General features: G+C 36.6%; 1 protein-coding gene and 1 non-coding gene across 9 annotated transcripts in view; both read left to right on the plus strand.

Moving 5' to 3' along the window:
* Nucleotides 1-12895, plus strand: part of LOC126260959 (uncharacterized) — a 143277-nt gene that overhangs the window by 118043 nt on the left and 12339 nt on the right. For all 8 annotated transcript variants that reach the window (XM_049958478.1, XM_049958475.1, XM_049958479.1 and 5 more), the window contains 2 exons: nucleotides 3650-3802; nucleotides 8250-8392. In XM_049958478.1, coding sequence (XP_049814435.1) covers nucleotides 3650-3802; nucleotides 8250-8392 — 296 coding nt within the window. The remainder of the gene's footprint in view (nucleotides 1-3649; nucleotides 3803-8249; nucleotides 8393-12895) is intronic.
* LOC126261389 (U6 spliceosomal RNA) lies at nucleotides 7426-7528 on the plus strand. Its single transcript, XR_007546697.1, has one exon. It is a non-coding gene; the product is annotated as a U6 spliceosomal RNA (small nuclear RNA).

Genomic DNA, 12895 nt, shown 5'->3' on the forward strand with positions numbered 1-12895 from the left:
TATGAAGATAATTATGTTTTTACTTTGTTGTAATGAAGAATTATCACACACGTAATAAACATATCATAATAAGGCATGAGTAGAATAGTTAATTTAAAGTGCCTTCTCTGATTTTGTATGTTGTCCATGATCTTCCATGTATAAGCGCAGTGGTTGTCCATTGCTCGATATACTTAGACTTATGTAATAAACATCTGTATAATTTTAAAATATTGTTTGTAGTATTAAATTGTTACAGCTGGTGTTTTTACAACTGATACAGAAGAGGTCTTGTTAATGAATTATTAGCACAATGGGATTGTGCATGTGTTCTGATCCAGTATAATGATTGCTGAGATACGATGTGCAAATCTGGATGGCACTGAAGGTTGGGAGACAAGTTTTCATTGGATGGGTGTGGGTCTGGTGCATGTGGTGGTAATTCATGACTAGATTCACACTCATCCTATGAGAATTGTCAACATCGTCTTTTACTTGAGTGAATTGTGCATGCCTTTCCAATTTGGTTGTTACATTTTTTTCCTGCAACATTTCTAGCATTGTTAACTACTGAAATAATCAATTTGAAACTGCAGTTGTAAGTGCTTGAACATTAATTCCATCGTTTCAACGTCTCAAGTTTTACAGAGAAAGACAAAAAATGGCACATGCTATTGTGGAATCAGATTCCTTCATCCTGCAAAATAGCAATAAGATTGGATGACACAGTGTAGTTGAATTTTTTTTCTCTTCTATCTTGCTTGGCTTATCACTGTTGAGGTTTTTTACTTTATTCCTACACACTAATTTCCTCAAATCCTATCCTCTCTTTGCTGAATGTAAGGGTTCTAGTGCTGAAAAATAGTGTGTGTTTCGTAGTTTAACTTTATTGTTCATGTGGTTGATGGTGCTATGCCTTGAAAGCTGCTGCATAGTAGCCAAAGAATATCACATATGCTCATGTGAAAATTGTTGGCTTTCATTTCAAGCAAATATTAATTATATCTGTACATACAATAATGCTACTTTTTGCTTGTATTAGTAATATTGCAATACCTTAACAGTAATTTTTTGCAGTATTTTTAGCTACCTTGCAACTTTGAAGTGATAAAGGTGTTAGTGATGAAGCTATGTATTTGTTCCATAGGTAGTTTGCATGATTATGTGGAGTGAGTGAGTGTGACAATATCTACACATGGTATATATGTATGGCTTCATTCTGGCTATTTATGTTGCAAATAGCACAGTGACTTGTATGTAGTAATCATGGTCATACTAAATCTTGTAGTTACTCATTGACAAGTTACATATTTAACAACAAAGTGCACATAAATTTTTACTGTACACCACATACTACCAGTATTTTACTAAATATTCCTATATGGAGTCAGAATTGCCCAGGAGAAATAATTTTAGATTATTGGTGAGATTGAAAATCCACTTCAGTTGCAAATGATAATTTTTTTTACTTCACGTTTAGTTGAAGAGACCTATAGCTCAATCATTGGGCATTGCATTAACATTATATGTAAAACCTTGGTTAACAGCTACTTGCTCTCATGGTTTAAGCCATGGGTGTGGGATGGGTGGGCCAGTTAATTGCAAAACCTGCAAGTCATGGCTATGCGACATTAGGAACAGCAATTGAAAATGCTACGCTGAAGGGAGACACACACCTTAGATCAAAACCAGAAATACAAAGATCCACATGTATGTGCTGCAGCAGCGAGAGGGAGCACCTGCTTTACCAGTGCACAAGAAACTAAATGGTAAGGCCTATTGGCTTACCAGATGGATGTGGTGGCCCAGGTGATTGGCATACGAACTGGTGTGAGTGATGAAAAGAAAGCCACAGGAATTATGAGTACAGGACTGTCTACTTACATTAATATTAAGACCCAGACAATAAAAATGAGGCAAATAATAGATTAGATATCATTATTGTTCTTCGTTACTTGTCCAAGATACTGTATCTTACACGGCCACATGTTGAACTGCTTCAGAACCACAGGCAGCTTTAGTAGTGAGTAATGGGTAATTCCCATTTTTCTTCTAGTGCTGCATGTGTGCTATGCTTCAAATTATGATGGGTTCTTTATAGGGAGAGAGAATTAAAAAATAACAAGAAATTGTCTATTTTTACAAACTGTCGTGTAACTCTAAATTTTTACGCATTCTCTTGTAAAAATGTTGATTTGAAGGCAGCAGTTTCCTATTATTACTAATTGATAGTTATTTAATGTTGAAATAGAATCTTGACTATTTTCTCAGAACACTTATTTCGTGTCTATCCATAAAATGACCATTCCTTTCCCACGTAAGAACTGAACCTGACCTCAGACTACACTAAAGATTAGGTTGTCACCAGAACCATCATTTCAAAAAATAGTATTGCACAAACATTGAAATAAACATTCTCAGTGTTCTGTTGTGACTTCACACAAGCATGATTCTGGTGGTACATGTGCTCCTCTGTGACTGATCAAAGAAGCACATTTGGGCATTTGTACTTATACTTGTCTACAACAAAGACATGCAGTTTTACGTGCCACATTGTCCAAATGCCTGTGTGTTTGAAGAGGCTCTTACAGGGAGGGGGACAAAAATATGTAAAAACATTGTGAGAAATGCTTCCTTGGCTGTAGATGCAGATGTTAACCAAGCCTGTAGTTGGTGCTGTTGTATTTAACCATGAACTGCACCTGTGCAATTCCATCAATAGGTTGAAAATGGAAGTCATGGTCAGAACAATATTCTGTGTAGTGAGTGCATTATGCCGGAGCTAAGTGAATGTGGACGTTGGTAAATTGTGGGTGCTCATTTTGTGGGTCCTTCCATAACAAAGGGTGCCCCCCCCCCCCCCCCCCCCGCATTGTTTCTCTGCAGAGTCAACATTGGTGTTGGGAGCACAAGGATGATTTGTCACATCTCCCCTAGCCACCAGTCACCAGATGTCAATAAAATGAGCCTACAATACCAAGGTTGGGAAGAACAGTGCATGATTGTTATCTACCTCCCTCAACCTTATCTGAAAAACTTGCTACTGTTTCGCAGGAAGAGTTATGAGATTCACTTGAAAATCATATTGGACCTGTACCCTGTACAAGGTGACTAGATGAGAACCACTTATTATTGTTACTGATCACTTCTGTGCAATCAAAACTTTTTCCTCTGAAGATTATACCATAAGGCAATGATGAGTGGAAATCTGTAAAATGTTGATTTGCTTATTTGCCAAATTAGAAACAATGCAAAGAGCAAAAGACGCACAACATAGTTATTTAAAAAACTCGGGAACACGTTCCTTCTAATTTTTAAAACACTAGTTTGGTATTTAGGAAGAAGGCTTCAAACACCTACATGGCCACGCAAATTTAGATTTTTTTCAGTGGTTTCTTTAAACCCTTAAGTCAAATGCTGGGATGGTTCCTTTGAGAAACCAGATGATTTCCTTCTTCATACCTTTTGTTTCTTGATGAAGTTAAAGTTCCATCTTCCTTCCTTTTATAACATGCACTGATAGAATTAGTTACTGTTGTTTTTTAGTCAATAAGTGTAATTTGTAATATTCTACGGTCTAAGCTGATCAAATTTGAAATCTAAGAAAATATTCCAATGCAAGTATAATTTGTGGCCAATTGATGTTTATTTCAATACATTTATGTTACAGTTAGCATTTGCTTTGGCAGTAGCAGAGATCACTCTGGAATTTGAGCACAGAGATTTACACTGGGGTAATGTGTTAATAAAGAAGACATCAGCAAAGCATATTACTTTCAAATTAAGTGGAAAGGAATTTTCAGTTCCAGCAAATGGAATACAGGTATGAAAGATTCAATATTTTATGACTAGTGCAATGGTAAATGTGTAAATCTGAGACTGTCTCAATTGAGTTTCAATGAGTGGTTGGAATTTTAGTGCTTAAGATACTAAATGGTAGGGAACGTGTGTCAGTGCCGGCCGGAGTGGCGGTGCGGTTCTAGGCGCTACAGTCTGGAACCGAGCGACCGCTGCGGTCGCAGGTTCGAATCCTGCCTCGGGCGTGGATCTGTGTGATGTCCTTTGGTTAGTTAGGTTTAATTAGTTGTAAGTTCTAGGCGACTGATTACCTCAGAAGTTAAGTCGCATAGTGCTCAGAGCCATTTGAACCATTTGTATGTCAGTGTTAGCATGTTGAAGGTTTAAAGTACTAGCGCTACATGGTGTGGTAACATCTTGACCCTCAAAGGTTGGTGTGCTGTTATTGAATTGCATGTTTCTATCAGCCCCTTAGCCCTGACTTCCACACACCTCCTGCCAACTCTTTCATTTTCATAAATGTACTGTCCAGTCATCCATAGTGTGATTTTAGAATGTGCACCTGGAACCAGAAAAGTAAGGTTTAAAAAATTTTATTTTGTTTCTAAGTATGGATTCCTTGTTGTATCAGTTTTGTTCTGTTGTCCTTCATCATCACTAAACTCCAGTAATTCGGTTTATTGCCGGACGTGGGTAGGAGCCATATGTTAATTCATTGTGAAAACAGAAATGAACCACCAAAAATGACATTTCTTGGAAAAGTGACAACTTAATCATGAAGAAGAATCTGCACTGATTCTGTTCATAGTAAAAAAGATAAACAAACTGTTTGGCAATGACAGGTATGTTTTTCTGGTTGCTGCCAATATTAGTTAACACACACATCACATTCAGCTGAATAGCAGTAGCTGTTATGTATATATACTACATTGTCATGTTAGTAATCTTTTATCAGGAATAAGTATTGATGAATAGATAAGTTGTTCTTAGGTCAGCATAGATTTTCTTTACCGTGATATGGTCTCTGAAACACAGGGTACACAGATAATAGCGTCAGATGTGGGAGAGGAAGTTTTTGCTGCTTTCCTCTGCTTCTCTCCTCATGGCAGTCTTTGAACTGCATGTTATTGTACTTCATCTCATACAGACAGCCAATATATAGAGAGACTTCCTATTGTGGATAAACTGTGCAGTGGATAATTGAATGTTATAGTTAAATTTTTGAATTTGCTTTCTTTGGAATGTGGAGGATTCTTTCCTCTCCCTGCCTTGCTTGTAAAGAACTAGTTACTTTTTTACATAGTTGCATTTGTTCAGAATCTTTCATCACTTTTTCTACAGGTTGACCTTGTAAATCTCAAATGAAACTGTATCATGATTCTTTTGTTTATACATGGCTGTAGTACTGATATAATGTATTCAGTCGAAATATATGTTCTCGGCCAAGTTTTTTGTTTATTTTTATTTGCTGTATTACTTTCATTTATTTTTTGTACTTGCCCATAAAACACTAAAAAAACACTGATATCCTAAAATTACAATCCGTTCTGATGGTACAGTTGTGAGTCCAATGTTAGTCAGAATGGCACAGTTATTTGCTGCAAGCAAGTCTTCCAGGTTACAGGGTTCATTCAAACCAACAATTGTTCAGCATCCTGTCTCGCCCCACATCGACAAAGTTTGTAGTAGGTGTTGTCTTTGGTGGCAAAGGTTAGCCAGTGTGGTTTTCTTGGTTTCCTCAACATTGTCCAATGATGACAGTCTTCAAGGGGGCATCTTACTTAATGTGTTAAACTATAGCTTTTCATTAATTTTTTAAATTTTTATTCGGAATGCTAAATTGACATTCATTTTGTGCAAACATTGCTCAAGTCTGTGTTATGCATCGCCAAACTCCCTAGTGTGTAGTTTTCTTATTAAGTGTTTTATAGTTTCAAAAACAAAACAAAATAATTCTCTCAGGAAATTAAAGAAAATTTCTACTTGCATACTTCTAAGACTTGCCTATAGCTATTCATTCTTCCTGGTAATAAATTTTCGCATTAAATGCAAAATAATAGGTAAAAGACAGCTCTAATAATTCTGCCAACTTGATTATTTCATCAGCTTGATAATTTCACCTGTACTGGGCCACCGACCGGTGTGGCCGAGTGGTTCTAGGCGCCTCAGTCTGGAACTGCGCGTCCGCTACAGTCACTGGTTCGAATCCTGCCTCGGGCATGGATGTGTGCGATGTCCTTAGGTTAGTTAGGTTTAAGTAGTTCTAAGTTCTAGGAGACTGATGACCTCAGATTTTGAGTCCCATAGTACTCAGATCAATTTTTGTACTGGGCTTTTTAAATAACAGTTTCTGTAGGATGATCTGTACACTTTCTTTCACAGGGACATTAGTGTAAAGAGTGGCAGTATCTAAAAATGCTAAATTACCATCATCTGGTAGTTTGATAACTGTCAAATATTTTGAGCTCCTACCTAGATTTTACATGAGTAGAATGTTTGGAGGTGTATGTTTGCTTCAATTTCTTGCTCAGTATTTTATTTAGTTTATAATTATAGTTGGTCTAATTGCTTTATTTTGCTTATTTTTATTTGGGAAGTTATAATGTACTAAGGGTTCAATGTTTTAACGGTTTTCTGTTTGTTAGGTCAGGAGGAGGGTTGTGTTATCAGGAAAATACTGTATTTACCAGATTTCCCCAATTTGTCATTCAAAAAATACAGGGTCGTCCCATATTCGCAGATTAAAGTATTGCTGTTGAGGTTAACGTTTCTAAGTATATAGTGGTCTTCTACATTTACAGATGAAGTGTTGGCTATTGAGGTCACATGCAGATTTATTTTGAAGAATTTGGTAAGACAGGGCTGGGCAAATGATACTCACCTTCGAACAGGCACGAGGATTTCCCAATACATCGAAGCACTGGGTTTCTGTATTGACATTGCTTGAGCAGTCATTTGACATTTGCAATACTGACATTGCTTGTACAATCACTTGAAATTTGACTCCCTTGGCACTCAAAACCAGAAATGTTGTTCTTCCAAAAAATTACTTGGTTCTGAACTCGGATAAATATTTCATTTGAATTTTGTGACAGTAATTAGAACATTATGTTAACATTCAGATAAACAAGGAAAATTTATCGAAAATGAAATGGTAAATAAACAAAATAGACCATATTGACTAATTGTTGCGAGAATAAATTACAGCAGCAAAACACATTGTGGAGATAGTACCAACAGACATCAGTAGATCGCGATATAAGGGCAGTTTCGAGAATTGGGCTGAATCGTGTTATTGTCTTTTGTTTATGCACGAGTTGGTGGTGTTACATGAGACTTGCACCGTAGATGATTTTGCAGTCAGTGCTTCAGTTGCTCAAGCACAGCATTATCGAGGACCAGAATAGTGAGCAGGCAGCAAATTAAGCCGTGTTGCCAACCATGGTAATGTGCACTGCATATGTTGGCTATTTAGGAACATCTGCCACGTTTAAAGTGCAGTTTGCTTGAATCCATTGACAAAATTGGATAAATACTCAACAAGAATATTCATTTATGCACGGTACTATCATCTAGTCTTGTCTTGTACTCACTTCAGCAGTGAGTGAGTGTGTGTGTGTGTGTGTGTGTGTGTGTGTGTGTGTGTGTGTGTGTGTGTGTGTGTGTACACTAAAATTGGAATGATACAGACTAGATCAGATGGTCTCTGCACAAGGATGACATGCAAAATCATGAAGCATTCTACATTTTTAAAAATAATATTAAAAAAAGGTGGGGCCAGTCATGTACTTAGAGTTTCATGTTGTGATGATTTCAACACTCACCATGGCGTATGACTGGAATGAAATGAGGTAGGCAAAATAGTGTCTATAAACAAAAGAATTTTTTTTCTGTTGCTTGCTCAAAGCTCGCTTATCAGAAGCCTCCCTTTAGCATACCGTGACTCAGCTACAGTTTTGTGGACCTTAAACTTATTGCAGATCCTTTTGTTCCTTTAAATCAGCCATTTTGAAATCCTCAGACACAGTAGAACACGATATACAAAAATCAGCAACATCAATCACTCCATTGCAATCGCAGTAACATCACATTGCAGACTCGTAGTTGAAAGACAGAACTAGAGGCAACTAGTGGTGTAAGTGTGCACTGTTGATTGTTTAGGTGTAATATTCAAATTCTCATAAACTAGAAATTTTGGATAGAACTTCATATTGTATAAGTTCAGCTCCCTTATCCTTGTTTTCTTGGATGTATTTTTGTTGGTTTCCAGTTGTCTCATATCAGTTTTGTATACATTTCAATTAACACATCTTCATCATAAGTAAGTAAATAATTAGTTCATGTTAGATGCTCGTCTTGCAAGCCTTTTTTGAATGTAAAACAGGTGATCAGTATTAGGCTCTAATAATAATTATAATTGATATTGATGTTGGACTGACTCGTCACTGTTAAAATTTTGTTCAATGTTGCAGGTCACAGTTATAGATTACACTTTATCGAGAATGTCATATGGTGGCTGTTGCATTTTCAATGATCTGGCTGTGGACCCAGACCTTTTCATCTCACAAGGAGATTATCAGTTTGAAGTGTACCGCTTAATGCAAAATACAGTGAAGTTAGTATTCACCGAATTTATCTCTCTCTTTCTCATTGTATCAGTAGAAATTTAATGCTATTAATTAGAATTGCGACATATCTGAGCTCTACCAACGTAGACTAGTAGAAAATACTGTATGTAATGAATGTAACATGCCAGTACGTAGCATGATTTCAAATTCACTCATTAGTTGTCTTTAGCTCAGTGTGTCATTTCTGCTTTAATTAGTGTCTCTTAGCTAACATGTTGTGACTAGTTTATGACATTAAATATTTAATTGTGCTAGGACTTTTCATGTTAGTAAAGTTGTTTACTAAGTTAATTTACATTTTGGGTAAGTTACCAGAGAGGGAGACTGAGACTGACTGCATGAACGTCATGTAAATAAAGGAAAAGGTTGGAACGAACAAAATTTTGAGTGTGTAATTTTCAATACAATAGGGTCCGCAGCTGTGACAATTTTTTGAATAATTTCTTGAAGCCTACAGCTGCCATTTTCTTTATTTCATGTACAATTGTGCAATTTCGGCCTTAGGCCATTTTCAAGTATCTAAAACGGAAGATTCATACTGTGGATTAGTGACACTTGTGCTTTTGATATAGAAACAAGTCATATCTGTAGACGTACTAGGCGCATTATAACTTACTTTATGGATGATTTTTTGGTAACAGATTGTCATATACGTCGTTGCTTGTATGACGACATATCATGCTCATAAATTAGTTCGGGTGTTCACGCTATTTTAGGAGCACGCTACTTCAGAGCAGTTGTTGCAAAGCTCTTATATGTAACATACTTAACACTAGGAAGATTATAATTATTTGTTGCCAAAAAAATCATCCATAAACTAAGTTATAATGCGCGTAGTATATCTACAGACATGACTTTGTTCATATATCAAAAACACACATGCCACTAATGTATCCACTGTATGAGACTTCTGTTTTAGATACTTGAAAATGGCCTAAGGCCAAAATTGTACAATCGTACATGAAATAAAGAAAATTGCAGCTGAAGGCTTCAAGAAATCATTCAAAAAATAATTTTGAGTGGTTGGAAATAATTATAATCAGGAATGCCAAAGTGCCTGAGGTAGTTCAAAATTGGGATGTGTTTTACAGATCTGAAAATTCACTGCAGAACATTTGAAGAAATTGTTTAACATACAGAAAGACCAGTACTTATCATGTGTCACAATTATTAATACTATCAATAAAATAACTTAAAATACAAAAGAATACTAGTGACCTTTTGGAATTGTATGTCATTTTTTCATGGATGAAAAATTCATCTATTGGGGGGGGGGGTGAAATATCAGTGGACGCCCCAGGATAAGGAAACAAATAAATGGGCGTGGGAGAGGTGCAGGCCATTTACCACAAGTCATTTGTTACTTCTCAGAAGTACAAAAATCTTTCCTTGCACAGATACTGAAAACACTAATAAAATAGAAATGATTCAGGCAGTTAGTCAAAAATTTCTTCAACTGAACCAATTGATGAGTAATTAATCAATTTAAACAAATAAGATGCACCAATTGCGAAGAACTTAAAAGCAAATAATAAAATTGCATATAACATGCACACAGTTAGCACTGGGCAAGCGACGACAGCAATGTTGCTAAAGATTATAGTTCCAACATTTGGCTGGCCAAAAGGGGTGTTTGACATTAATAAATATAACTTAAACAGGATATATATGCTCCGGGAGATGTGGGAAAAACCCGGGAATATTTTTATCCGAGAGAAAACCAGTAAAAAACAGTAATTTTTTAGAGTGCCGGGAATTTTTCATTGTTGTAGTCTTCAGTTCAATTTTTGTAATTTTGACCGTTAAGAACTGATAGTCTTAACAAAGAATTCTACTGTATTTCACTACTGCAGTGATAAAATGTAAAAGACAGAATAAAACAAAAATAAAACTTAAGTTGCAAACGAAATGCGCCATTTACAACAACAAAACACAGTGCACACACAAGCGCCTGCTAAAAGCAAAATGTGTCAGCTGCTTTAGGACGAAGGTTATGGAGTACTGAATAACAGCAAATTGCTTCTGGATGAGAGTGACATCACAATTGTTCACATTAAGTTCATTTTGAGCTGTTGTCAGAGAGATCATGTGCATGAGCAGTTGAGTTGCCTATGAGCAGTATCTTCTCCTGTTTGTGGCTGCAGTAGTAGCAGGAGGCAGTCACACCACCCACAAACATTTTTTTGGCATACCCAAGCTGCCAGATTCATGCATGCGATTAGCAGTATGGTTTGTAGTGGGAGAGGGATAGTGACCTCTGTTTATGTCTGGTGATTTTGCTGTTTCATTTACATTAACAGTTCAGTCGTCAAATGGAAACAAAACGGATTTCTGTGACTGCGAACTATCAAGTGAATTATTATACATTCACATATTTGCGGAAGGCTAAAATATGTTGTTGGTTTCAGTTGTCTGATTTTCTTTCCATGTTTTTGGCAGTCAAGCATTAATCGCCTTGCACAACAATGAAATTATTTTTGTTGATTTGCTAAATAAATGTGGTTTTCATTCATCTTTCCTGCAGATTCAGTCCATTTATAAGAAACGAAATGTTTCATTCCACACTATTGGATAGGTTCTCTCGATTTCAAGTGCACATGTTAATCTTCTGGCACATATGGCATTATGCCATAATAAAGAACCAAACATGAGACAATACAGTACTGGTACTATTAGAAAACTTGCATCCCAAAAAGCGCACTTCAAAGCTTAACATCAGGTTGTGGCGTACTTCATTGTGAACCTGGACGTATGAATTTGTCCTTTATGCCGAATCATGCATTTCAGTGTGGTTTACAAACTTCCTATGATCTTGGAGTATCCACTGATGTCCTATTTCTTTTATGAAGTCATGGAAGTTGTCTTGAGAAGCCCATATGTTTGTACACATATAGCATTAAGAGATCGTAGCTGCCCATGCGCAGTAACACCTGCTGTTTGGCACACTCTGGCACCTGCTGAAACGAACCCATGTCTAAGAGGTTGCAGGAAAATATTGCAAATGGTTCTTTGAATAGCATTATTTTCAAAGTAAATTTCTTTTTACACAATACGAATTATGTTACATGTGAGAATGTGCAATGAATTTCTTATATCAGACTTTCATTTAAAACGTAACACTTTGAGTACCAGCCACTTAGAATGATTTTGAGCTCAGAAGACAGGACATTGTCATTGTTTAAAATGTTTTACGTTTGTGTGATGTATCTTAAAGTGTATCACACGATAAAAATACAAATATTATTATGAAAGATTAGCTTTACTTGTGCTACATTATGTGCATTAATTTAAACCATTAACTTTTCCTGTTTCTGTGTTAACACTACTTAAAGGTGATGTTGCTATTGGCTGACTACATCACATGTCCTATGCTCTGAATATCTGCTGTCATTGGTTTGCAAAATCAGTGAGATGAGCTATGATTGGCTTGCAGAAGTGCATTGCAATCTCTGTTTCAACGCTTCGACAACTAACATGCTGTGGTTGGTGGAATTCAATTTTATACTATCATAATATGAAAATATGCAGTGTACATATTGCTGCATGTCAAAGATCTTTCCAAAACTCATAACCTCCTCCCGCTTTCCCCGTTGCTGACTTTGATTTTATAAAGTGCCAGGAAGTTCTACGCTGATGTACAAAAAATTTACCATTCAATGGATTGACATTTTTATGGCTCCAAATGAAAGTAGTGTTGCTTATCATGCAATAAGTGTATTTTCACCTTAGAAGAAATTTATTTTCACATGGGAAAAAGCGTGTCTTTAACTGGGAGATGGGAAAAATCCAGGAATTTTTCTTCTTGTCCAAGTATACACCCTCTTAAAAGAAGTATAGTTACATAAAATTACACAAATTTGGTATCTGACAAGCTGAGGCCTGTTAAGTACTAATATTTTATGCAGCGAGCACAAAGACAATTCTGTACACAAATATTAAATATTTGATTAGTCAGAGAAGCCCCTTGGGTGTGGAAAAATAATAAAGAACAAATAAAAATAATAAAATACCATTTAGCAGATGGAGCATTACAGCAATATTAAAACTATTACATTAAAACCAAACTTCAAGCAGGCAAAACATGGGAGGGGCAGGTAAGGAAGGCCAGGCCTGAAGAAGATGGTTTAAAGTAACGGACAGAACTGGTTAAATTAAAGCCCAATTCCTACGAGATAGAAACTCAACTTATGAGGGATGCCGTAGCAAGCCAGAAGGCGGCAACATCTCGGAGGCTACAGTGAGATGGGAAGCGGTGCCCTGGCCGCGTGCACATACACAGTCGATGCGGACAGGCTACGCCTGATGAACCTGCAGGTAATAGGTAACACTCTGGGGCAACACCTAATGCTGTGAACAGCTCAGAAAGCTGAGAGCAAACATATAATTTATGCATAATAATCATAGAACATACGAAAATGCTGAGACCAAGGCGAGAAACTCAACGCGAGTGTGGCCCCTAGCCCCAAACAAACCTTACGTATTACAACTAG

Source organism: Schistocerca nitens, chromosome 5 (genome assembly GCF_023898315.1).
Source record: "Schistocerca nitens isolate TAMUIC-IGC-003100 chromosome 5, iqSchNite1.1, whole genome shotgun sequence".
Lineage (NCBI taxonomy): Eukaryota > Metazoa > Arthropoda > Insecta > Orthoptera > Acrididae > Schistocerca > Schistocerca nitens.